We start from the raw sequence: 27,906 nt of genomic DNA, 5'->3' as shown, positions 1-27,906 counted from the left end.
CCCTATCCTAAATCACCTTTTATAGAAATTTCATTGCTTTTTATCTGAACAAGATGATACTGTGGTGCTCCAAGGACAATGGTGCTTCAAGGACAAAGGACAACCCTACCTGAAAAAGTTTCAGCGTTACACCCCCTACCAGACTCTTAATCGCCCTCACCACCAAGTTGCGATGGTTACGAAATTCCTGAGCCCACCTGGGCCGACACCCACCTGGGCAACGGGACCTGTCCCAAATAAGGAAAGGCATCTGCCCTGTCCCACTCCCACCCTATAGAAGGAAGGTACATGTGTCTCTACCAGTCAGTAAACGAAATTTTCACCTCGGATCATTCCTTTGTTTTCTGGCTATAAAAACTGATCACTAGCACATGTTCGGGCTCGACGCTCCTAGACTACTAGGAAGTCTGCCCGCTGTTCTGGCAGCGACCCTTCCCTCTAATAAATTCTATCTTCTTTGCATTCTGCCTTGTGTCTGGAAATTCTTTTCCAACCCGCGTTTGGACCACGACAGATACCACCAGGTCGGAAGATAATACACTACATCATTAAATTCACTGAGGGTTTACTCTAAAAAAAATCTGGAGCCTGTATTATGTCCTTTCTTGTAAACTCAAACCCATTTATAATCACAAAGGACCAGAAGGTTCAAACATTTTTTCAGACCATTCCAACTCACTGTTTACTCTGCCCCCTGCTGAGATCACAGAGCATAATTATATGTATTAGCTATGTTACCATTTCCTTCCACTGTGTGTCATCTCTATATGAGATCGTGAAAGCACAAGGTCTAATGGACAGGAGATGCTCACTTCAGTCCCGTTCTTCCTCCCTTTCTAATTCTCAAGACAATGGCACAGGAAACATCTTGAGAGCAAGGATGATGATCTAATTTATCTCAAACTTCCCTCAGTGCCTAATGTTGGTGCCATTATCTGGATGGACTAATGCATGGATGGTGGGGTAGGTGCATATATGAAAACAGATATAGAGCCAACCACATAAAATTATCAACTAATCTAAGTCCGTCTTTGAACTAGATCTAGGCCTTACTCCTTTCTCCTTATCATGCAATTAAGTTATCAAAATTTTCCATGTCTGCTGCCTTCGTGTTTGAAACTTCAAAACTTTCTTTTGCTTCCAAAGTTGGAAAGGCCTACAGCTGGATGTGTCTACTTCACCCAAAAGTACCCGGACTAGAAAGATGAGCCCCCAGACTTGCAATATCTTCATAAAGGAAAGTGTTAGAGAATAGAATTTGTGTGCTTTGCCTCCCTGGAAGAGAAAAGAAACTCATTTATTGCGAGTCTACTATCTACCAAGCATGGAGGTGGGTATGTTATATAATTTATCTTATTAAATTCTCACAAACACATTTATGAGATAGCATTATTATACACACTCTACAGATGAGGAAAGTTGGCTTCGAAGGATTAAGTAACTTGCCCAAGGCCCCATACAGTTGGTATGAGGTAGAGCTGAGAATCTCTGACAAATATACATCAATCTCATACAGAGATAAGGTAACATTTTAGTACCTCTTGAACCTCCACAGGCAAAGACAGCCCTAGCAAAGCAATTAATATCCTGCTGTTTACATAAGGCTGGCTTTTTTTTTCAGCACAGAATCATTTCTCCTTTATTCTGGTCCTCCTCAGGTTTTCAAATATAGGCTTCCTGTAGCCCTATTCGCTTTAGATGTTTAGGAAAACGTAATTAGAAAAGTAATCTTGTACTTTACTACCCCTTTAACTTCTATAAACCTATCTTAATAAAATAAGTGTAGGCATATTATTCAAAAATAGGCTCATTTATTCTTAATAAAGCATGAGATCATAATTATGATGGGAGATTTAGAGAATATCTGGTTAGGAAAATTTTCCTACATACATTAACTTTCCTTTTGGACTAAAGACTTCTCTTACTTTAGAGGGAATGTGCTCTATTTTAAAATGTGCGTAAGAGGCACAGAATTCCCAGAGTGATTAGGAGGCACGACATCATTGAAGATGATCTTCCTACAAAAGTGTGAATGCCTGTTGATTTACTGTTTCTCCTTCATATTTAAGTATTAATATAAATATAAGTTAAGTCTCTACCAACCAAAATGAAAATTTAAAATAATAGCTAACATGTATTGCGTGCTAGTTATACATGCCAGGCAGTTTTAATTCTTTCTACAATCACTGAAACCTCCAACCATCTGAGGTAGATACAATAATTCACCTCTTTCTGACAATAAAAAAACTGAGACAAAGAAAAATTTAGTAACCTGTCAAAGTTTCACAAATAATAAATGGCAGGTCCAAGAAAAAGAATCCCCCTACTAGTTAAGTGCATGCTGCACTTTCACACCCTTGGACAAGCTCGAGTTTTTGAGAACGTGAGGAAGTAGCCATCAGGAGGAAAGGCAGGAGGGTCAAGGTTTCTGAACGAGCGCAACCATGAGGAGAGGCGTAAACAGGGCACTGGCTACTGAAGAGCCTGCAGCTCAGCTCCTCACCTACTCAAGAACAGATTATGCAGCAGTATGCAAAATACTCCAAGCAACATATTACCTCTGAATATTTAAGAATGTCTTCTTAGTCTTACTAGGGAATCCGTACGTTTGTAGAAAACTTATCGTGAACAATAATGATATTCTTATGCTTTACCTTCCTTTTGATACAAACTGATGTTTTCAAACTGCTTTATGAGGAAGTATTACAGAAAGTCAAGAAGTAGAGGGGTTCCACAATGGGTGCCCCACCCTACATTTCTGTGTCTCCCTTCATCTGTGCACAGGAAGCCACAGGGAAAGCGTCGTTGATGTTGGGGGTGGAGCCAGGAGGTTGGTAGGAGGAAGCTGGAAGGGGCAGGAGAGGAGGTCTGACTTGACGGAGAAACTGCTGGAGGGCACATATGGGAGAAGGGGGTGATCTCTGAAAAGGCAAGAGGACGCTCCGGAAGAGACTCAGCCGCAGCAGGTGAAGGGAAGGAGGCGGTCAGAGGTAATTCTAAGAGGTTAAATATCGTCTCCTGGGATACTGTGACGGCATCAACAGAAATAAAGGGGAAAATCAAATCAAACCCGATTCTCTAAACAAGATAACTCTGACTTCTGCTCAGAAAGAAAGGATCTGTAGTAGCTCCAACAGTATCGCTGTCACTTACCTCCTGATACACATCTCCTAGCAACCTCCCAAAGGATGAGTCCAAAACTGTACATGTCCGCCATGATGTAAGACTGAAAGTGATTTCTATTCAAGCTCTCGTCCAACACTTCTGGAGGCATATAGCGTTTGGTGCCAACTCGAGTGTTGGGTGGTATGTCAACTTCGTTCGTATCACTAAGGAAAAAGTAAAGCAAAGCACTATCAGCACTGAAGAGGGCCAACAAATGACAAGTCAAGGTGAGTCCTGACCCAGGGCTTTAGTGAAAGGTGGGAGAGGATATTCTTTCAGGGTTCCTCAAAAAATATTTCTTACCAAAAGTTAAATATTCACAGGTAAAAACCCAATGTAGGTGACACTCAATCAGAATGAAGCTGCCACATATAGGATAGCATTGCCACTAGATCAAATGTAAGCTCTAAATTATTGCTAAATATCTAAAAAATACCATCCTTCCCTTCATATTTTGGTAGCTTTGCTCTTAAAATTGGCAGGTGCACATGCCAATTTGGTTTGAGACAGTATTTCTTAAGCCAAGTGTTGGGAGGCTTTTATAGCTACAAACAAGTAAAAACGGACGGGAGGAGAGGACCAACAAAGATTTGCATATGTTTTATTTTGATAAGCAGAGACCTATAAAACAGCTTTCTACTATCACTATTATTTCATAAACCGAATAACATGTATTTTTAATAACAAAAGGAAATAATTGAATATAGTATCTTTAGCTTTAGGAAAATTTCACAACATGATCCATTCATTATTATTCCCCATAGATGGGGAAGAAATTCCTGATGGAAGGCCACCAATCTAGAGGCTGGCACATGGGAACCATGGCCTCGGTGCAGCGAGCTGGAGCCGGAGCTATGAACCCATGTTGCAAAGCTGCTGAACCACGATTACTCGAGAGGCCGACCATTAAATGAGAGGATACGTGTAACATCGCTGCCAGGGCAGCACCGAGCACACAGCACAGGTTTAACAAGCCCCACAGCTCAATAGAAACTACTGGAACTGAGGAGCAATGAGCCCCCATTTAGACGGATGAAGAAACTCTGAGACAGAAAAGGTATTGTACAAAAACTCATGATTAAACTGAAGTTTGTGGAAAATCTTGGATAAACATTTCTCTCTCCTGATTCCCAACAAAGAGTTTTTCTTTTTCTTTTCATCACACTCCACTGACTCTCAAGCATTTATATGTTCTTTTTCCTCAACGTGGAAAACAGTTGCATATGTCAGATATCACATTTATCATGCTGTGTCACAGACAACCGCAAACTTAACAAAACACTAGCGGCTTTTGGGAAAAAACCTCTGGGCCTGATCTTATCGCCTCAATCTCTGTCTTCTAAAACCCTGTATATCTCAACACTGTTTACATTTACTAACACTTATAAATATAAAGCTTCATTCTTACGACCGTTTAAAATTCACTTCCAGCTAAAATCCTTAAGCTAAAACTACGTGTGACACAGTGACACAGACGTGTCACTAGGATACTGATTAGGCCCCTTGGGATCTTCTAAAAGCAACAACTCTGAAGGAGCCTCTTTTCCTAAAATAAAAGTTAAAGTGGAAATTTTTTAAAATGAATAAAAACTAACGAGCTGGTACTCCTTACCATCTGTAAACATAGGTCTTAGTGCTCTGGGCTCTTTTCTAAGACTAGAAAGAGTTTAAAACGTGAATCATAGTATTTACCAGCAGGATACAATAGAAAAATGTCACCTGTGTACCTAAATAGTACATAGTAAGGAAGGAACGTTGAGCAGAGAAGAGGCTTAATGATACCCATTAGATTTAAAAGATGCCACAAAGGCGCCACCTTCAATAATAAAGCAATTTCTCTCCTCTTCTACCCACTGACACCTCTCATGTGAACACACAGTGGATATTTCATTAATATGTTATATGTGTGTGTTATAATTTATAATTTTGAATCATCAGAGAAAGACAGTGCTGGGATTGGATAGAGGATTCTGGGTTCTATGCAGAAAAACGAACATGGGGGTTTGCAGATGGAAAGAAGATGGTATGGGGCCTAAATTACCTTCCAGAACATGTCCTGGGAAAGGAAACGAAGAACAGTCTTAGCATGGGCCCTACAGGAGTGCATTTAAGCCAAAGACATACTCTGACCACAGGTGATAAAGATTTTAGGCAATACCATTCCATTCTTACACTTAGCTCCTTAATGTTTTATTTGGATTCGGGAGGTCAGGAAGGGCTGATGGAATTCGTGACGTGGAGACATCTATTGGAAAACTAAGAGGTAATTGGTATTCGATGATAACGGAATTAAGATTTGTGATGGCCAGACTATACATAGTTCTCTAAACTCCCATTCCCTCAAACACTGAAAAAACATATAGTCAAGGATGTTGCTTGCCCATCAAATGCCCCAAAACCAGTTCCTTACACAGGCCACGTGTGCTCGGCACTGCTGTGCTGCCTCAACCTTCCTCTCCCCACCCACCCACTAGCATCTGAATAAACATCTCCCCTGGGAGCATCTGAGTAAATCTCTTCCCCTAGAAGAATCTGAATAAATATTCTCCCTTGTAGTATCTCAATAAATATCCATCTTCCACCCTAAGAGAGCAAACTCCTCTGAGCTCTGAATAACTGTCATAATCATTTGTTATGTCCCTAAAGAGCACAGCCCCCTTCGTCTCCATTCACAGTGTGCCTTGCCCATGGCAGATAAAAAATATACTTTAAATGAAAGAAGGAAAAGGCCTGTTTATAGTAAACTTTGCTGTGGGTGATTTAAAGAGAAATGTAAAAATCTCTGTAGACTATAAAATGAGACTTTACAGGTATATAAGAAAGATAAATTGAATTTTGTTATGCAAATTAATTTTGTAACAGGTGACTATTAACCCAATGGCACATGCCTTTAGCACTATATTTAAAGAACAAACATACTAATTATAAGTAATTCCCATATGACATTACAAAGTATCAGATCCTCCAAGACACACAGCTCTGTCCCTTCTTCCCTCGGGAGGGTTTCTCTACTTGAAAGTAATTATACTGCATTTCTCTTCCCAGGTCTTCAGTCACATCATCTTACCCGTCCTCAAATAAGGGCAGAGAAAAATGGAACTTGTATTAATCTTCAAGACCAAAAAGAGAAATTAAAGTGATTTAACACTCAGGCAGCAAGAGTAAAAGAAGAAAAAGAGACGGGAAGTAGAGTCAGACAGTGCGGAGCTTTAAGGCTAGGTACGGAGTCACTGAAGGAGACGGCCAAGCAGAAGGAAGGAAGAAGAAAAGGTCAGGTTGCCTTCAGCTTCCTTGCTTTCCTTTTCCATGGAGGCCGGGAGGGCACTGGTCCACCAGAGACCTCCCAGCTCCACGTGATATCAAACAGCGAGAGCTCTCCCAGACATCTCCATCTCAGTGCTAAGACCCAGCTCCACTCAACGACCAGCAAGCTACAGTGCTGGACACACTATGCCAAACGTCTAGCAAGACAGGAACACAAACCCACCCATTAGCAGACAGGCTGCCTAAAATCATAATAAGGTCACAGACACAAAAAACACACCACCGGACGCGGTCCTGCCCACCAGAAAGACAAGATCCAGCCTCACCCACCAGAACACAGGCACTACTCCCCTCCACCAGGAAGCCTACATAACCCACCGAACCAACCTTAGCCACTGGGGGCAGACACCAAAAACAACGGGAACTATGAACCTGCAGCCTGTGAAAAGGAGACCCCAAACACAGTAAGTTAAGCAAAATGAGAAGACAGAGAAACACACAGAAGATGAAGGAGCAAGGTAAAAACCTACCAGACCTAACAAATGAAGAGGAAATAGGCAGTCTATCTGAAAAAGAATTCAGAGTAATGATAGTAAAGATGATCCAAAATCGTGGAAACACAGTGGAGAAAATACAAGAAGCATTTAACAAGGACCTAGAAGAACTGAAGAGCAAACAAACAATGATGAATGACACAATAAATGGAATTAGAAATTCTCTAGAAGGAATCAATAGCAGAATAACTGAGGCAGAAGAACAGATAAGTGACCTGGAAGATAAAATACTGGAAATAACTACTGCAAAGCAGAATAAAGAAAAAAGAATGAAAAGAATTGAGGACAGTCTCAGAGACCTCTGAGACAACATTAAATGCACCAACATTCGAATTATAGGGGTCCCAGAAGAAGAGAAAAAGAAAGGGAGTGAGAAAATATTTGACGAGATTAGAGTTGAAAACTTCCCTAATATGGGAAAGGAAATAGTTAATCAAGTCCAGGAAGCACAGAGAGTCCCATACAGGATAAATCCAAGGAGAAACATGCCAAGACACATATTAATCAAACTATCAAAAATTAAATACAAAGAAAAAATATTAAAAGCCACAAGGGGAAAAACAACAAATAACATACAAGAGAATCCCCATAAGGTTAAAAGCTGATCTTTCAGCAGAAACTCTACAAGCCAGAAGGGAGTGGCAGGACATATTTAAAGTGATGAAAGGGAAAAACCTACAACCAAGATTACCCTGCCCAGCAAGGATTTCATTCAGACTCGATGGAGAAATTAAACCTTTACAGACAAGCAAAAGCTAAGAGAATTCAGCACCACCAAACCGGCTTTACAACAAATGCTAAAGGAACTTCTCTAGGGAGGAAACACAAGAGAAGGAAAAGACATACAATAACAAACCCAAAACAATTAAGAATATGGTAATAGGAACATACATATCAATAATTACCTTACATGTAAATGGATTAAATGCTCCAGCCAAAAGACATAGACTGGCTGAATGGATACAAAACAAGACCCGCATATATGCTGCCTACAAGAGACCCACTTCAGACCTAGGGACACATACAGACTGTAAGTGAGGGGATGGAAAAAGATACTCCATGTAAATGGAAATCAAAAGAAAGCTGAAGTAGCAATACTCCTATCACACAAAACAGACTTTAAAACAAAGACTATTACAAGAGACAAAGAAGGACACTACATAAGGATCAAGGGATCAATCCAAGAAGAAGATATAAAAATTGTAAATATTTATGCACCCAACATAGGAGCACCTTAATACATAAGGCAAATGCTAACAGCCATAAAAGGGGAAATTGACAGTAACACAATCATAGTAGGGGACTTTAACACCCCACTTTCAGCAATGGACGGATCATCCAAACTGAAAATAAATAAGGAAACACAAGCTTTAAATGACACATTAAGCAAGATGGACTTAATTTATATTTATAGGACATTCCATCCAAAAACAACAGAATACACTTTCTTCTCAAGCGCTCATGGAACATTCTCCAGAATAGATTATATCTTGGGTCACAAATCAAGCCTTGGTAAGTTTAAGAAAACTGAAATCATATCAATTATCTTTTCCGACCACAACGCTATGAGATGCGATATATCAATTACGGGAAAAAAATCTGTAAAAAATACAAACACATGGAGACTAAACAAAACACTACTTAATAACCAAGAGATCACTGAAGAAATCAAAGAGGAAATCAAAAAATACCTAGAAACAAATGACAATGAAAACACGATGACCCAAAACCCATGGGATGCAGCAAAAGCAGTTCTAAGAGGGAAGTTTATAGCAATACAATCCTACCTCAAGAAACAAGAAACATCTCAAATAAACAACCTAACCTTACACCTAAAGCCATTAGAGAAAGAACAACAAAAAACCCCCAAAGTTAGCAGAAGGAAAGGATTCATAAAGATCAGATCAGAAATAAATGAAAAAGAAATGAAGGAAACGATAGCAAAGATCAACAGAACAAAAAGCTGGTTCTTTGAGAAGATAAACAAGATTGATAAGCCATTAGCCAGACTCATCAAGGAAAAAAGGGAGAAGACTCAAATCAATAGAATTAGAAATGAAAAAGGAGAAGTAACAACTGACACTGTAGAAATACAAAGGATCATGAGAGATTACTACAAGCAACTATATGCCAATAAAATGGACAACCTGTAAGAAATGGACAAATTCTTACGAAAGCACAACCTTCCAAGACTGAACCAGGAAGAAATAGAAAATATAAACAGACCAACCACAAGAAATGAAATTGAGACTGTGATTAAAAATCTTCCAACAAACAAAAGCCCAGGACCAGATGGCTTCACAGTCAAATTCTATCAAACATTTAGAGAAGCGTTAACACCTATCCTTCTCAAACTCTTCAAAAATATAGCAGAGGGAGGAACACTTCCAAACTCCTTCAACAAGGCCACCATCACCCTGATAGCAAAACCAAAGACGTCACAAAAAAGAAAACTACAGGCCAATATCACTGATGAACACAGATGCAAAAATCCTCAACAAAATACTAGCAAACAGAATCCAACAGGACATTTAAACGATCATACACCATGATCAAGTGGGGTTTATCCCAGGAATGCAAGGATTCTTCAATATATGCAAATCAATCGATGTGATACACCATATTAACAAATTGAAGAAGAAAAACCATATGATCATCTCAATAGATGCAGAAAAAGCTTCTGACAAAATTCAACACCCATTTATGATAAAAACTCTCCAGAAAGTGAGCATAGAGGGAACCTACCTCAACATAATAAAGGCCATATATGACAAACCCACTGCAAACATCATTCTCAATGGTGAAAAACTGAAAGCATTTCCTCTAAGATCAGGAACAAGACAAGGTTGCCCACTCTCACCACTATTATTCAACGTAGTTTTGGAAGTTTTAGCCACAGCAATCAGAGAAGAAAAAGAAACAAAAGGAATCTAAATCAGAAAAGAATAAGTAAAGCTGTCACTGTTTGCAGATGACATGATACTATACATAGAGAATCCTAAAGAAGCTACCAGAAAACTACTAGAACTAATCAATGAATTTGGTAAAGTAGCAGGATACAAAATTAATACACAGAAATCTCTTGCATTCCTATACACTAATGATGAAAAATGAAAGAGAAATTAAGGAAACACTCCCATTTACCATTGCAACAAAAAGAATAAAATACCTAGGAATAAACCTACCTAAGGAGACAAAATATCTGTATGCAGAGAACTGTAAGACACTGATGAAAGAAAGTAAAGATGATACAAACAAATGGAGAGATATACCATGTTCTTGGATTGGAAAAATCAACGTTATGAAATAGACTATACTACCCAAAGCAATCTACAGATTCAGTGCAATGTGTATCAAACTACCAATGGCATTTTTCACAGAACTAGAACAAAAAATTTCACAATTTGTATGGAAACACAAAAGACCCTGAATAGCCAAAGCAATCTTGAGAAAGAAAAACAGAGCTGGAGGAATCAGGCTCCCTGACTTCAGACTATACTACAAGCCTACAGCAATCAAGAGAGTATGGTACTGGCACTAAAAGAGAAATATAGATCGAAGGAACAGGACAGAAAGCCCAGAGATAAACCCATGCACATATGGTCACCTTATTTTTGATAAAGGAGGCAAGAATATATAATGCAGAAAAGAAAGCCTCTTCAATAAGTGGTGCTGGGAAAACTGGACAGCTACATGTAAAAGAATGAAATTAGAACACTCCCTAACACCATACACAAAAATAAACTCAAAATGGATTAAAGACCTAAGTGTAAGGCCAGACACTATCAAACTCTTAGAGGAAAACATAGGCAGAACACTCTCTGACATAAATCACAGCAAGATCCTTTTTGACCCACCTCCTAGAGAAATGGAAATAAAAACAAAAATGAACAAATGGGACCTAATGAAACTTAAAAGCTTTTGCACAGCAAAGGAAACCATAAACAAGACAAAAAGACAACCCTCAGAATGTGAGAAAATATTTGCAAATGAAGCAGCTGACAAAGGATTAATCTCCAAAATTTCACAAGCAGCTCATGCAGCTCAATAGCAAAAAAACAAACAACCCAATCCAAGTACGGGCAGAAGACCTAAATAGACACTTCTCCAAAGAAGATATACAGATTGCCAACAAACACATGAAAGGATGCTCAACATCACAAATCATTAGAGAAATGCAAATCAAAACTACAACTACAATGAGGTATCATCTCACACCAGTCAGAATGGCCATCATCAAAAAATCTTCAAACAGTAAATGCTGAAGAGGGTGTGGAGAAAAGGAAACCCTCTTGCACTGTTGTTGGGAATGTAAATTGATACAGCCACTATGGAGAACAGTATGGAGGTTCCTTAAAAAACTACAAATAGAACTACCATATGACCCAGCAATCCCACTACTGGGCATATACCCTGAGAAAACCATAATCAAAAAGAGTCATGTACCACAATGTTCAGTGCAGCACTATTTACAATAGCCAGGAGGACATGGAAGCAACCTAAGTGTCTATCGACAGATGAATGGATAAAGAAGATGTGGCACATACATACAATGGAATATTACTCAGTGATAAAAAGAAACGAAATTGAGTTACTTGTAGTGAGGTGGATGGACCTAGAGTCTGTCATACAGAGTGAAATAAGTCAGAAAGAGGAAAACAAATATTGCATGCTAACACATATATATGGAATCAAAAAAAAAATGGTTCTGATGAACTAGGGGCAGGACAGGAATAAAGACTCAGACATAGAGAATGGACTTGAGGACATGGGGAGGGGGAAGGGTAAGCTGGGACAAAGTGAGAGAGTGGCATGGACATATATACACTACTCAATGTAAAACAGATAGCTAGTGGAAGCAGCCGCAGAGCACAGGGAGATCAGCTCGGTGCTTTGTGACCACCTAGAGGGGTGGGATAGGGAAGGTGGGAGGGAGACGCAAGAGGGAGAAGATATGGGGATATATGTATATGTATAGCTGATTCACTTTGTTATACAGCAGAAACTAACACACCACTGTAAAGCAATTATACTCCAATAAAGATGTAAATAAATAAATAAATGAGTAAATAGAGGGAAGGAAGGAAAGGAGGGAGGGAGGGAGGGAAGGAGGGAGGAAGGAAGGAAGGAAGGAAGGAAGGAAGGAAGGAAGGAAGGAAAGAAGGAAAGAAGTAAGGGTAACTTGGGAGGTTGGGGGTAATGGGCAAGCCAGCTGGAGAGAAGAGGGGTTCTCTCCCAGGCCCAGGGTTATGACAAGATACTAAGGTCCTGTAGGAAAAAAAAAAAAGGGAAAAATATTCTGGTAGTGTGAATTTTAATAACTAAATTTCATGCAATACCCTAGAACACACCCCAGTGTGTTCAGTCTTGAGCTGACAGTGTTTGGGGAAGAAAAGAATCAGCAGCTACATCACGTAGAAAAGGTACAACATGCATCAGAGGTGCAAGGCTGCCGTGACAAAGAGGGAAACAAGCTCCTTAGGAGGCACAGATGTGCTGTGAAAGACACTGAGTTCCCTGCTGCACTCGGGAGGAACAGGGACAATAAAGCCTAATTTTATTTGAATCTCAAAACGTAGGGTGCCCTCAGCTGGGGTTCCATAAGGAGGCATGACAACCAAGTTCCTATTTCTGACCAACGCCACTTGACTGACAGTGGCAGGATAAAAAAAAATGCCAGCGTGGTGAAGGAAGAGGTCCACACTGATGACAAAGGGCCCCCTACGTGGACGCACACTTTGAGTGGCTCCTCTCACCTGGGGCCACCAAGTAAGTGAGAGATCTTAAGGCAACGGCTCCAAATCGGGAAGGAAAGCAAAGATGCTTTGATACATTGTGTGTGTGTGTGTGTGTGTGTGTGTGTGTGTGTGTGTGTGTGTGTGAGAGAGAGAGAGAGAGAGAGAGAGAGGAGAGAGAAAAGAAAAAGATACAAAACTAAGATTTTCCTCTTCTCTTCTGAAGGTGCAAGGGAGGGGCATACTAAGGAGAAGACAGTAGAAGAAATGCACGCTACTGGAGATGTCACTTTGTCACTGACACTGTTTAGAACTTTGCACATGGCGATAACGTTAATTGGTTTTATTGTCTAAAAGTTACTGCTCGTACCCAGGCGGCTGCCTGCAGTGTCCCCCCCTCGGTCCAGCACTGGTGTCTACAGTGGCATCTGCACTGCAGGCATTAGCGTAACTGAGGGAAAGAATCAAAGAGCTCCCGTGGGTGCAGAAGGCTTTAAGTGGGGCCTCCCACCAGGATCCTGAGGGGACCGGAGAAGGAATCTGAGCAACCATACAGTCCGGTGGAACAGGGTGTGCCCTCCACTCTTGGCTATCGTGTGCGGGAAGAAGGGCAGGAAGAAGATTATTATTTTGGTGGCAGGAAATAAAGAGGATATTTAAAAATATAGTATCTATCTTAACCTTACTTTATATTAAATATTTTCATGCTAATTAAGCTTCTAATTATAAATCCATAGCAGGAATTCTCGCAAGAAGTGTTACGTAGAGGAAGAAGCCACAGCACGTGTCAGCACGATGTACACTCCCAGCGCCCCATCAACTGAAGGGGGCGTTTCATGGAGTCACAGGCAGAGCCCACTGTGGCCAGAGGCCAGCTCGGGAATCGAGCTGTCAGCTCCAGCGAGGTGGCTCTACCTCACTGAGCCTTTGGGCACGTGTGGGTGGTCTTCTGCTGGACGTTGTTGATCCCACACACAGAGGAGAAAGGGAGAGAGGGAGAAGGGAGATAAAAAGGTAGTCGAGAAAGAGGAGAAGCAAACATCATACATCTTTAATAATATAAAAAGCTTTTTAAAAAATATGAACTAAACAAAAAAAAAATATGAACTGAACTTTAAAGAACAATGAAAAAAGGGCAGGAGGCAGAAGACGTGAAGGAGGCCATTGGTTTGCTTGTGGCTCACAACTGATGTTTGAAATTAACTACACATGAAACATACCAGAGAATACTGAATTATCTCTTAGAGAGACTAAGATGATGAACTCCCAGAACATGAAATATTCTCACGAGCCTTCAGAAGGGGCTGTGCACATCCTTTGTGTTTCCTGAAGTATCCTGCAAGCAGCCATGGAACTGATTTGCTGAACTGAGCTCCGCCTGGTCAGATGTTAACCAGGGAGGAGAGTTTTCTACAGCAATTTGCAACAGAACTCATTACTCCTATGATTAAATCTTGAGAAATCTCGGGGTTTCGTAGAAACAGAACCTTGACATAAAAATTCTTCAACAGAAGATAGATAAGGCGGCAGAAACCCTGACTGGGAGGGCAGACTCTGCTGCTACCGCTTGGTCTATGACTTGGGCCAGTGATTTGACCATGTCACTTTTTAAAAAAACCATGAAGTATACAAACCAGAAGCAGTGGTAAAAATAATGACATTGAAAGACTGAGGACATTCAGTACCCTCTTGTCCTCTGCACTTGGACAATTCGAAAATCACCAATTGGGAGATGTGTGTTACAGCCCTGTCTTCATTGTAGGTTTTCTATTTAAAAGTTAATACCTGAGAGGCCCTAAGCCAGGATTTATTTCCCCCCTAAGAAAATATATCATTCTGTCACTGAAGTACCAGAGGGGTTGCTTGAGCCTCCAGAGGGAAAAGTGAAAAGCTCTGTAAGTTCCTTCAAGGGCTTTCCCACGTCACTGTTTTCTCCTCCCAAGAGAGATCTGGGGTAACGGTAATGTCTGCCACGGCATCACCGGGATTAAACCTCTGTGGGCAGGAAATGCCTCAGCATTTACATCATTTACAAGAGCATGCATGAAGAAACCAATACAGCACAAAAAACAATTAACTGAGCAGGAAACTTCTAATGCACAGTCTGCTTTCTCTGTGGCTCTCAACTTCCCTGGGAACCTCCCAGAAACGATTTAAAAGCCTGAGAGAACACTTACCACATAGAGACCAGGGTAAAGATTAAGTTCTCACAGGAGGTTCACATATGAAGTCTGAGAACTCAACACTGGGTTGGCTTTGACACCACTTATAATAAAATGCTGTAAATATCTGTGTGAGCACATGCACCACACACCCCAAAACAGGGAAGTCAGGAAAAGAGTGAAAACCAAAGAAACGTATATAGCAAGGTTTAAAAGTGAGGCTCAGAAGACCGAAGTTCTGTTGAAACATATAAAATAAAAACATGAAAAGGACCTCAAATTATCAAATGCAACCTCCATTTAATGTAGAGGAACCTGAGGCTCAGGATGGCAACTGGTCCCACAGCTGCTCTTCAGCCATATGAGGTCTGTGCACCCAACAGGTGCAGGTATACATCTGAGGCAGTATCCTCATAGCCTTCCTCTCCTGATGAATTAGTCAATATATGCCAAATAAATCTCTGATTTATTTCTTAAAGCACTTCCTTCCACTTCCTAAATCAGGGTTTGCATGAAATTTGAGAGTTCATTTAGTTCATTCCTGTTACGTTAAGCAGAACTAAGTTTCAAAAATATAACAGATACTCACTTTCCTTGTTTGCTTTTGGGTCTATAAAGAAGATGAGCTCTTAATTACTTTGATATTGCCAACATTTATTGATTCAAAACACTGCTGGAATACCTACAATGGGTAACTCACTATGTCACGTCAAACGGGAAATACGTTAATGAATGTGGCATGGATCCTGCTCTCAAGATGCCCAAGGACTAAGAGGGCAAGATGAGGCATGTACTAAAATAGTTATCATATCAGGCAGACAAGGGCCAGGAAATGACTACAGGAGTAGAATAGATGATGTCATTATTCCTACCTGGGGGATGAGTAAAGTGACATAAAGGCAACTCTGAGACTGGATTACATTACATGGAGAAGCAAGGGCATTCCAAACTAGATGCTGTTCAGTCAAAAGTAAGGCAGTAGCAAACATGGAGTATATATGGAGAAAACACAAATAGGTTCAGTTTTGCAAAAGCAAGCATACAAATTGGAGAGTCTGTGCGCTATAAAACTAGAAAGGTAGATTTAATCCAGAGCGCGCAAGATCTCTGGAGCTACGAAAAAAATGCTTTTTCCCTTCATCCTATGGTCCATATGGAATCATTCATTTATCCTTTATACAAAATTCTGAAGCAACCCCTAAGTAATGGGCACCAAGGAAAGGCACAAGGCATGTTAATTTGAGAAAAACACGGCATCTACCTCCAAGGAACTTAGTCTCCACTGGGAATGACACATAAGCAGCCGATGATGACCATATAATAGTGTGAGAAATGTCATGATAGCATGCCAGGGTCACATAGAAGGGTATAAGAAAAGTCACTGAAAATCAGGCTTGTAAGGGAAGAAGAATAGGGGTCCCAAAGGAAGAAACTGAAGATAAGCAGTAGTCATTGAAATAGAAGAGGGGATGTTGGGTATTCAGAATAAGATAAAAGTGTGTTAAAAACACTTGAAGGTGTGAGAAAGTATAAAGTGTTCAGAACAGAAACTACATTTTAACCCAAAGCCACAGGAAACTATGAAATTATGATGATGTCCAAAATTATGATTCAGGAAAATAAATGTGGCAGCAGCATGTAGAAAATAATTGGAAAGAGGAAATAACTACAAAATGTTTTACTCCAGAATCTAGAAAAATGGTAGGGAGGACCCAAACTGGCCCAGTTCCAGTGAGAATATCATGGACACAGAATTCATGCAACTGAGCAAATCACAAACTTAGGGAACAAAGGAAATGCCAGGCGCCTCACATTTTAGAATGGATTGACCAAAACTGGGAACTAGGAAGGAAAAGCATCTGTGGCAGGAAATCAAGAAGTGAGAAAATATTCAAGAAACAGACAGAGAGCAGAACCCATAGAGAGAAAGGAGGAGAACCTGAAATAAAGGTACATCAGGAGCACAGGGGGAAGAAAGGTATGGGTACCGCGGGGAGTGGGGAGACAGGAGGAAAGGCTTCTGGTGACAAAACCAATGTTGTCCTCAGTAAAGGACCTTCGGGAGAAAACAGAGCAGACGCCAAATTGTAAACTATCATGAAGTACTAGATTGTGAAAGTAGATGACTCTTTGGAACTCTTGAGAAATTTAACAAGGGAGGGAAGGAGAAAGGCTGGTAATTTGAGAAGCATCATGGGAAATTTTTTTGGTAGAGGAGACTTGAAAAAGGTCAGAAAAAATAATTCAGAAGAGAGAGAATTTAATCATCTTTATTGGCAGGCAATTCATATTTCTAACTTAAATCTACAGTCTGAAGCATTTCCTCCTGCTTTGCTTTCAAAGACTGAGAACTTCAATTTGCCATCCTCTAAATGGTGAAGACCTTCCTATAGTTGGGACCTATTATTTTTATCACTCCTCAGTCTTCAATTCTGGGTGAAAATACCAATCCATTAGTCCTTTCTCGTGAGTTTTATTCTTTGCCATGGCGTTTCCTTTGAGCCCTTCTCTATATTCTACAGAGTCTTTTGGGAAAAAAAAGCCATAAGAGGGTCCGACAGTTTAATAAAGGCTAAGCCTAAACTGACATTTTAAAAAGGTAGGTATATGATGATCCCTCTATTCTTGTGGTTTGCAAACTCATTTTGTTTTGTTTTCAAAGCAGAAGAACCATTTCTTCTAATTACATCATCTACAAGATCAAAGGAGCTGCTATGAATAGAGCGAAGGTAAGCAAAATAGGGCCTCAATGCCCCCCTCAACCATGGGGCATTCCTCCTCCCCATCCGGCAGAAGCTGCTGTAAAATAGTGCTGAATACTGGCAGTGTGTTGATTATTAGCTTTGAACATTTGTCATAGAATATCTATGCAAGTTATCTTTCTTATATCATATAAAAATCACCTTTATCACTATATAATCTGGAGTTCTTCCCTGAAACCTCTTCCTACTTACAAATGTTATGCAGAATTCTGACCACACAATCCTGGACATGAGCTACCTCTTTTCTAAATAGCCTCATGACAGCTCAAACCTATGTGAACACTGTCTTGAAGCCAGGTCACTGATGAGCTTAGAAACAGTAGGACTGACCCAAACACTGTTTATTTGTTGTAAAGAAAATGTTTCTTCTTCTTCCCTCCACAGAAAAGTCAAAATTAATAAAATTTCTCCTCCACTAAATATCCTAAAAGCCCTGAGCTACAAAATGTATCATCTATAAAGAGTGATAGAAAAGAACCATAAAAAGTATATTTGTTGTTCACATTTGATACTAACCTAATAAATTTAACAGCCAAGCCCAGATCGGCTATACAGCAAGTTCCATTTTTCTTCACCAGGATGTTCTTACTTTTCAGATCTCGATGGGCAATTGCTGGTTTGCCTTGAGTACTAAAGATTTCAGTGTGTAAGTGACATAGGCCACTGACAGAAGAATAGGCTAACTTCAGCATCGATTTAGTATCTAGGGTGGTGGACTTCAGGTAATCATAGAGGGAACCATTTTCATGATAATCTGTGATTAGGTACAACTGGGTCCAGGACCCCGTCCCTTTGATATCTGCAGCAATGAACCCTAAAAGGAAAAAAAGACAAAAAGGGTTGGAGCTATGTGTTTTCTGAATATTATCAGGATAATTATTTTTCTCAACTATCACTCTTCTTCATAGGTGTCTTTTGTTTGGCATTTCATTCAGTTTTCTGATTGTGCCTATGACAGTATTAAATCACTAATACCAATCAGAGGCCATCAAAACAGCAGGAGTGGAGAAACACTAAGAGTTTGTATCTGAAAACAGGATCCCTTTCTAATCAGCAGTTGATATGTAAATGATCTTGAAGTTAACAGTAAATAGTTCCCGGTATTAGAGTTACACATAAGACACTGTTTACAAATCAGGCACACGCTCCATGATTAGCTTACACTCTTTCTACTTGAATGATCCAGCTAGACCATTTCTAACTTGAGAAAATAAAAAGGAAATCAATTATCAATATAAACTCTGGATATAAATAAACCCTGCAGATAAAATTCCCATAACTTTTCACAGTACTTAGACAAAAATGTGCTCCTTCAAATCCCTAAGAAACCTTAAGAAATTCTGGTATTGCATTTGCATTTCCTGTCCCGGAAGAAAAAACTGTTTGAACATGTTCCATTTCCAACCCACCGTTCATTCATAGAAATGCCTTAGTCATTCCTCCTGCGAGGTCTCCCATTAGAAGCGTATGACGTTCTTGGGCTCATGCCAAGAAGAAAATGTCTATATATTTCATAACAGGTTTACACAGATGAGTTAATATGCAGATGTTAACAGAAAAAGAGAGGAAAGCTAGGAAACCCTGAACATTGCTATACAGACTTTTTTACTCACCCAAAATGTTTTCATGCCTCATCAACACTGTCTGATATATTTCTGTCTCTCGGAACCAGCTGGCTTCCTCTGTGGTGAAGAACACTTTCACAGCTACCTTTTCGCCACGCCACTTTCCCATCCAAACTTCCCCATAGCGCCCCTTTCCAATCTGTTTCACCATCTGAATCTGCTTAGCTATAGTCCTCTGGACCTGTTAAATCCCAAAACACATTGTTAGTGTATTCACAGCACAACAGATTTGTTTAATCTTTTTTTTTTTTTCCTCCAGAGAAGAAACGCATGTAAAATATATTTAGCCAGTAGTTTTTCTTAACATAGACAAGTTATTTGTATTTATTTATTAATTTATGCTGTCCTCTTTTAAATGTATTTGAAATTAAATGCGGATTTCGAGTGTTTGAAGTATTGCTTCCAAATTATTAAGTATTTTATTCTACCTATTATTATTTTCACAGAGAAAAAACCTGAATGGGTTCACAGTAATTGGCAGAATAGAATACTTTTCACTTCTACCACTATAGTGGGATACTAGATACTCTGAAGGGAATCACGTCACTATATGCTTGGATAAAATGCAACCAAACAAAAATGTAATGCCCTGTTGGGCACACATAGAAATAAAGGAAATCTCTGAGCAGGGAGGAATGGAGGGAGGGAGGAAAAGAGGAAGGACAGAGTTAAGACCAGAGCAGGGATAGATAAGCATTCAGCAGCATATTCAAAAGCCAGGTTGCTGCCTGGGCAAAGAATAATACCAGCACTGAGATCTAGAATATGAACTTTGACCCCTTTAAAATTAGAGAAACTGAACCCTGGGCTTTAGCATTAAGTCGGAACCACTGAATGGCACCAAATTTGCCCTAGGTGAGTTAAATTCTAAGAATGAAAAGGCAAGCAATTGGATAAGAACTTTTACATGTAAGTTTAAAAAAAAAAAAAACTTACATCCGAAGTAGCATCGGTTTGGTCATAGTGACTACTTCACAAGTGGTTTTCTGTCTGGTTTATCACCTCCAGGGGAGGTATTAGTCGAAGAGTACAGAGTTTCAGTTATGCAAGATGAATAAGTCCTCGAGCTCTACTGTACAGCACAGTATCTACAGTTAACAATACTGTATTGTATACTTTTCTTCCTAGTTCAGAGCTAAAAGCTGACACTGACTATTTTTAGTTTGATACAATTGACATATAACATTTTGTAAGTTCAAGGTATACAACGTGTTGATTTGATATATTCATATACTGTGATATGATTATCACAGTAGTGTTAGCTAACACCTCTATTACGGGTGGGTTGTATTTTTTAAATTTTGCTAAGAGCTAAGACATTAGATCTTATGTTGTGTGGGGTTTTTAAATAAATTTATTTATTTATTTATTTATTGGCTGCGTTGGGTCTTCATTGCTGTGTGCAGGCTTTCTCTAGCTGCGGTGAGCAGGGGCTACTCTTTGTTGCAGTGTGTGGGCTTCTCATTGCGGTGGCTTCTCTTGTTGCAGAGCATGGGCTCTAGGCACACGGGTTTCAGTAGTTGTGGCACATGGGCTCAGTAGTTGTGGCTCGTGGGCTCTACAGTGCAGGCTCAGTAGTTATGGCGCACGGGCTTAGTTGCCCCGCGGCATGTGGGATCTTCCCAGACCAGGGCTCGAACCCGTGTCCCCTGCATTGGCAGGTGGATTCTTAACCACTGCGCCACCAGGGAAGTCCCTTATGTTGTGTTCTTATCATAAAATAATAATGATAATAATAATAATAATAATAAATGAATGAATGGGACAGGAGGAAACTTCGGAGGTGATGGATATGTTCATGGCCTAGATTATGGTGATGGCTTCACAGATGTGTACTCACCTCCAAACTCTTCAACTTATAAATGTATACAGCTTTTTGGATGTTAAAAATAAAAAGAGTTATAAAATAAATTCTTGGTTTGAGTTTTTTTTTTAGTTACTTTTAGTACTAAATAAAAGGTCACCAAAAGAATCAAGTAAACAAGATATCCAAAGTCAGAACCAGACAATAAAGATTAGGAAAATCAGTCTTAAGAGTTTATAAAGGAAAATATTTCTCATTAAAATTGTTATTTCCATTCCAAGTCCCAACAATCTTTTTGCATGGTCCATAAAGTAACCAAATGCTTTTCTCATTAAAGCAAGTGCCTTGGGTTCAGTATATATTTTCTTCCAAGTTGGCAGTGTTGACCATCAGAAAATTAAAACTCTCCTGAATGGAAAAGCCAGAGCTTCACCCTGAAACATAAACCCTCCAGCTGAGATGCAGCCTCTTCTCTTGTAGAAGTACTCAGATCCCATTTGGTTGTAATACTTTTGCCTTCAAAAGCCAGGCCAAAGTGCAGTAATGTTATCCTTACTGAAAACAGAGGGAAGATGGTCCCATGCTGAATGCTTTCTAATCTGCTCTTTATCAGAACATCTGAGGGTCTGGATTGCAACCATACACTTACATTAAAGGACAATGACCTCACCCCCAATATGTCAAAATGTTATCAGGAAACCCTGTATCTGAGATCTGATGTCTGACTGACTGCAGAGAGCTTTCTCTTTGTCCACTGCCCTATCTGTTTCAGTAAAATGAAACCCAGCAGTTATTGACATTTCCTCTCAGAATACATTTCCTTTAAATTCAAGGTATGTTCTTCTCATACCAGCAGAGGGAGGCCTGATCCGCTTCCTGAGCTCTGAGACTGCTCAATTAAGTCTCTCAGGGATTCCCCAGGAGGAATGTAAGTTTCATCCTGTTCTAATCCAATGCTGTACCGAGGTCTGGTTTCCTGTCTTTTATACCTGAAGATGCACAAAGAAAGATAATGTTAGACACTGGATTGCAATGATAGGGGCAAACATGCAGATAAAACAGTAAACCACAGCAGGTTTTATCTTTGCACATAATACAAGATTAGATGCTCAGTATTTATTACCCTTAGTTATGATTTCCAAAACAAAATCATAATTATTCTTCTAACCTATTTTTTAAAGTAAACTACATGTTTTTACTCAGTCACAACCACATATAATTTTTCTTCTCTATTCCTATCAAATGCATATATCCAAGCAGGCTACATTCCATTAATGTTTCTATACAGTTCCAATATTCATTCCCTAAAATCTTTTCTTATAAGGTCCCTGATCAACTACAGATGCAAATTTTTGCTTTACAAAAGACATTACAATTTTCTCATCCAAGGCAATGTATAGATAAATGAGATAAATTGAAACTTTAAAAACGTTTATCAATAATTATGCCTTCAATTAGAAATGATGTTATTTGAATCAACTCCTACTTGTAGAAAAGTAACCTAAATTACTATTACAAAAAGCCAATGATAAGAATTTAAAGGTCCTTGATATTTCACAAACTAGAAAATGAGTTCTTAGGTGACTGAAAATAATTTGTAATGACCATACTGTAATTTAATAACAACATATTTTAATAATTAATCTATAAATTATCTTTAAAATCTTTCAGGGCTAAGGGGATATTGTTAGCTCACAAAATAAGGAATTACTAAAGCAATTCTAAGTTCACCATGGTCATTTCTCTGCTTTGAATCAAACCTCAGTAGCAACTAGTTGCTGAATTTCCTAGCTACCATAAACTTCCTAGGGATGAAATTTTTTCTGGGTGGTTTTGATATCTGAAGCAGAAATGAGATAGGTATCTATTAATAGCTTCATTAGGACAAATATTTATCAATAGTAACTGATATTATCAGTGAAATCGAAGATCTAATTAGGTCAAGGAAAGCTGTGGTAAAAAATGTCAACATGTAGAAGAGTATGAGAATGGTATTATAAACTCAAAATTCTATATCTACATGTTAGAAACTTACCTGAAGTAACAGAATAAAATGATAAGGACCAAGAGCAAACTACAGACAGTCACAGATATAAGTAAGGCCTTGTGGTGTACAGGTCCATCAACAAAATCTGAAATTAAAAAGAAAGTAAAAAGAGCCATGATACAGAGATTATTTTCATTTAAAATTTAGGAAGCAACTCTTTCCTAAAAGTGCTTGCTAAGCTCCATGTGCAAGATTAGAGAGGTCCTTTTAATCTGCTAATTGATAAGAAATATATATACATACTCTCAATTAAATAAGTCTGAGTAACAAGAATCATTGTTCATCTAGCCACTCACTTCAAGAGCATGCATTTCTTCTTCTCTGGAAGAAATAGGTTTGACATAGGATAAAAGCACAGGATATAAATAAATGTAAATGGATCAATACCCCTAAAATACAAGCAGGCTGTTCATCTTTATTTCAGACCCAGCTGATGCGTTTACAGATTTTTCTCATGTGGTTTCTGGAGCACTCTATATCATGAATTTGGATAAAAAAACAAATCTATATTCATTGTACATAAAAAACAAAGTAATCCTATGATGGATACAAAGGATCAGAATTCCTCAAATATTGCCAAATAAATAGAATACATGATCTGCATTACTTTAAACAAAAATGCCCTTCAAAAATATATCGTTTAATTTTTCATAAACAGCATCCTATTTTAAAAGAATGGGTATGTTCCACTCAAAGAATTACTGTGTGCTCCTTTTAAAGAACAAATTATTAAACAGTATTCACGCTGTTTTAACTCCAGTTCCTGACAAATAAGATTTATAATACTACGGCATGATTTTTCAAACGTTGTAAAAATAAGAATGACCTGGAGAGCTTTATACAGATGCATATTTACTGACTTCAACCCCAGAGATTTTTATTCAAAGTATATTTTTTCTTTTTTACAGCCATCCCAGGTGATTTATATGCCGGTAGTCTCTGGAATGTATTTTGAGAAAACTGACTGAAAACCTGGTGCACTTACCTAGTAATAGAACTAGCACCATTCTTATTAAGGGTACCATACATCCTTGGGAGAGTAATTACTGCTATTTAATTTTAAAAGGTATTGTAATTTATGACTTTGGTTACCTACAAACAAGATGTTCTCCAACTGTGCTGTATACTTTTAATGGTATGGCTACCTAAACATTTTGGCTGGGGACCTTACCCCACTAAACATAAATTTCTTTTTTTCATTCAAAAGTATTATACGTTCCCTGAAGAAAAACTGAAAAGCACCAGCTAACTAAAATAAAATAAATAAAATTGCCACCACCTCACTATTTACAAAATTACTGCTAACATTTTAGTGTATGCCTTTTCAATGAACAAAAAAAGTTCATGAACAAAAGAGTTCACAAAAAGCCATTGTATACACCCATGCCCATAGCTGTATTATTCACAACAGCTAAAACATGGAAGAAACCCAAGTGTCCACTGACATATGAATGAATAAGCAAAATGTGGTATATACATAAGACATGGTTTAGCCTTAAAAGGAAAGAGATTCTGACATATATTACAACGTGAATGAACCTTAAGGACATTGCGCTAAGTGAAATAAGCCAGTCACAAAAAGACAAACACTCCACTTATATGAGATACTTAGAGAAGTCAAAACGATAAAGACAAAAAGAAGAATGGTAGTTGCCAGGGGCTGGGGGGAGGAGGGATGGGGGAAGTTAATATTTAATGGGTAAGAGTTTCAGTTCTACAAGATGAACAGAGCTATAGAGATGGATGGTGGTTATGGTTGTATAACATTATAAACATATTTAATATCACTGAACTGTACACTTGAAAGTGATTAAGATGGTAAACTTTATGTTATGTATATTTCACCACAAATAAAAAATTTGGGAAAAAAATCATTAGAATTGCCTTGTAACTAGATTGTTTTCACTTATAATATTGTAAACATTTTCCAAAACAATCAAAAATTTTCTACAAAATGAGTTTCAAAGATTACAGAGTACATATACAGACATATCCTAATTAGAAAGTCAGTCTTCTGATGATGTATATTTAGGAGATTGCAAAGATTTTGCTACAATACATCTTTGCTGTGATACATAAAATTCTGTGATGAACATTCTTACACATACATCATTGCACATGTCAATGATTATTTTCTTAATCTAGATTTGAAGTAGAATTATTAGTTTGAAGGATATATATTTTAAGGTTTTTCATATATGTTGTCAAAGTACCCTTTAAAAAAGATTACAAGTTTCTTTTTTACCATCAGTGTGAACATATGTCTTAATTATTTTGAAATAATCTCAGTCTTACAGAAAACCTGTAAGGATAAAGTACTCCAATATGCCCTTTAGCGAGTTTTCATTTTAAAAGTTTTACCATATTTACTTTATAATTCTCTTGCTCTCTCAGTATGTATGTGTGTGCCTATCTCCCTCTCTCTATATATAAAGATATGTATATGTACATGTTTGTATTCATATTTATTTATTTATATGTATGCATTATACTCTGTGGATCATCTGAAGTTACAGACATAATGTCTCCACCCATAAACACTTCAGAGTGAACTTCCTAAGAAAAAGGACACTGTCCTACCAAATGGTAATGCAACTACCAAAATCAGGAAAGTAACACGAACATATGAAATGAAAATAAATCTTACTTTGAAATATATCAGAGAAAGTTTGGATTATTTATTATAAAATAAAATCCACAGATTTTTATACTAATTTCTCATCCAAATCTTATGATGGTTAATGTTATGATTTACTCATCAGTCTAAAATATATGTTTAATAATTATTTATGATCTACACTACCTGTAAAATATTAATGGAAGTAGTCTGTCTGCATCTGAAAAGACTAAATGAGAGACCATTTTTTAAAAAGCAGTTTTATATTAAATTCAGAAACACTGCCAGTTGAGCAGAGAAAGAGTTCAGGACCGTTATCTACTAGAGTACACGTTCAAAGAGCCATTCAGACTTTAACAACAACAGGAATCATATATAATTACCACATGCGTTGTCCAAGAAGTGTTGCTTAGGAAATCTTGAAAATAATTTGTAAGCTCTTAAAATTACGCGGGCGAAGATTTTACACAATGAATTTTCTTAGTAAAATTTCCCTCCATACCTCCCCCCGCTCCTTTGGGTTATACGCAAAGTCAACAATAACCCAAAATGAGCACAATACCTCCGCCAGTGAGAGAGCAATTGACAACGTTTGTACACATGCATGTATACAAATACCATGGTGCAAATAATGTTGCTGCAAACAGCTTAAAATCTATTTCCAATTTTAAGGATAACAAAAGCAAAAAGCCTGATTTTGCAGAAAATCAAAGAGAACGCTGGATACTCTATCAAAACTAGAGTAACTAACTACATATGCACAACATATTTTCAGTATACGAATTCAGAATACTTTTTCATTCAAGTGATATAATTTTACTAAAAACTATCAGCCTCATCGACTTTCACTTTTCCATGTAAATGCAGAACACTCTGTGAACCATAAGAACGGTGTATTTATCACTCATCATATTAGATTTCTGATTTATGAGAGCAATGAGGCCAGAAAGAATCTAAGGGATTTTTTCCTTGCCATCAAGCACTTTTTTTAAAGGCTAGCATTACCTTCCCACTTTCCTTTTCTTTGCCCCAATAAACCTATCCTCTACTGCCTCCTTGTCTTTTGTCATAAATAGTGAGCCTTATCAATATGCCTTTTGTTTCTGTTGGTCGTGCCTGTCATGTTTTAATCTGCCATTACCTGTGCTCAGAGCATTAACAATGTAAACATTCAAGTCACCGCCAGAGTCTTGGAAAGCGAACACTTGCAGATACATATCAGGAAAAGAACAGAGCCCACAGTTCTTTCTAGGCCAGCAGATTTCTACCTGGCTGTCACTCCAACTGCTCAGGGAAGTAGAATGGAGAACTCTCTAGGGACGTCTGGTTCACTCTGAGAGGCAAGTAAGAATCACCAATGGTTTCCTAACAAATCAGCATTCTGTCATTACTTGTCTCCTCTCTGATAATTAACTGGTTTGCAACTGCTTAAAATGCCAGGACTGTTTCTATAAGGCTAGAAGATAGCTCATAATTGCAGTAAGAAATAAAAAACCATATTGCTAGAAAGAATCTTGGAAATACGATGGCCCAAAGGCATCTTTATATGTGCTCTCAATGTTATAATCACAGATAAATTGGAGACTTCTTTCTATTAATAGAGCACAAAGTGCCTGAAAAGCATATTCTTGTCAGAGGATTTTAGTCAACAAACAATACTGTAAACTAATTTACCTTCATCATATATTGGGATGTCATCTTACAGTAACATCTAGAAATAAATTCACTATAAGAACAAAGACATAATATTCTAGTTATTTTCCTGCAGAAAAAGATATAGCGTTATATTTTCTGGTAACAAAGGAAGTTAAGACAGAATTGTTATATCCAGATTACTGTGTTCAGTGAGAAAGAAAAAGTCTAATTATTTATAAGTTTCTTTCACCTATCCCAAATATAAAGTTGACCAGAATTTCCAAAATAGTTAGAAGCTGCACATTTCCAGAAATGTTAGAGCTATTCCCTGGCAAGGAATTCAGCTCAGACTCATGTACCGGTTTATACTGCCACAAGCATAATATATGTGTCAGAAGGAAAATTCTGCAACTGACCTTTGCATTCTAGATGCTATCATATATGCAACCTATCTGTGTTACAGACAATAAGGGAGACTGTTTCACTGATTAAATACCTGTTACCTATTGAGTTTAATTTGTAATTGGCAATACCCG

General features: G+C 38.3%; 1 protein-coding gene across 6 annotated transcripts in view; it reads right to left on the bottom strand.

Annotated features, from left to right (window-relative positions):
• BMPR1B (bone morphogenetic protein receptor type 1B) overlaps positions 1-27,906 on the bottom strand; it is a 409,475-nt gene that overhangs the window by 3,024 nt on the left and 378,545 nt on the right. For all 6 annotated transcript variants that reach the window (XM_082391723.1, XM_082391722.1, XM_082391726.1 and 3 more), the window contains 5 exons: positions 23,107-23,203; positions 21,922-22,060; positions 19,256-19,448; positions 18,159-18,456; positions 3,154-3,329 (listed from right to left, as the gene is read on the bottom strand). In XM_082391723.1, coding sequence (XP_082247849.1) covers positions 3,154-3,329; positions 18,159-18,456; positions 19,256-19,448; positions 21,922-22,060; positions 23,107-23,203 — 903 coding nt within the window. The remainder of the gene's footprint in view (positions 1-3,153; positions 3,330-18,158; positions 18,457-19,255; positions 19,449-21,921; positions 22,061-23,106; positions 23,204-27,906) is intronic.

The sequence above is a fragment of the Balaenoptera borealis genome, assembly GCF_965194805.1.
Source record: "Balaenoptera borealis genome assembly, chromosome: 4".
Classification (NCBI taxonomy): Eukaryota; Metazoa; Chordata; class Mammalia; order Artiodactyla; family Balaenopteridae; genus Balaenoptera; species Balaenoptera borealis.
The sequence above is the reverse complement of the archived record's forward strand: the minus strand, read 5'-3'. Positions and strand labels throughout refer to the sequence as shown.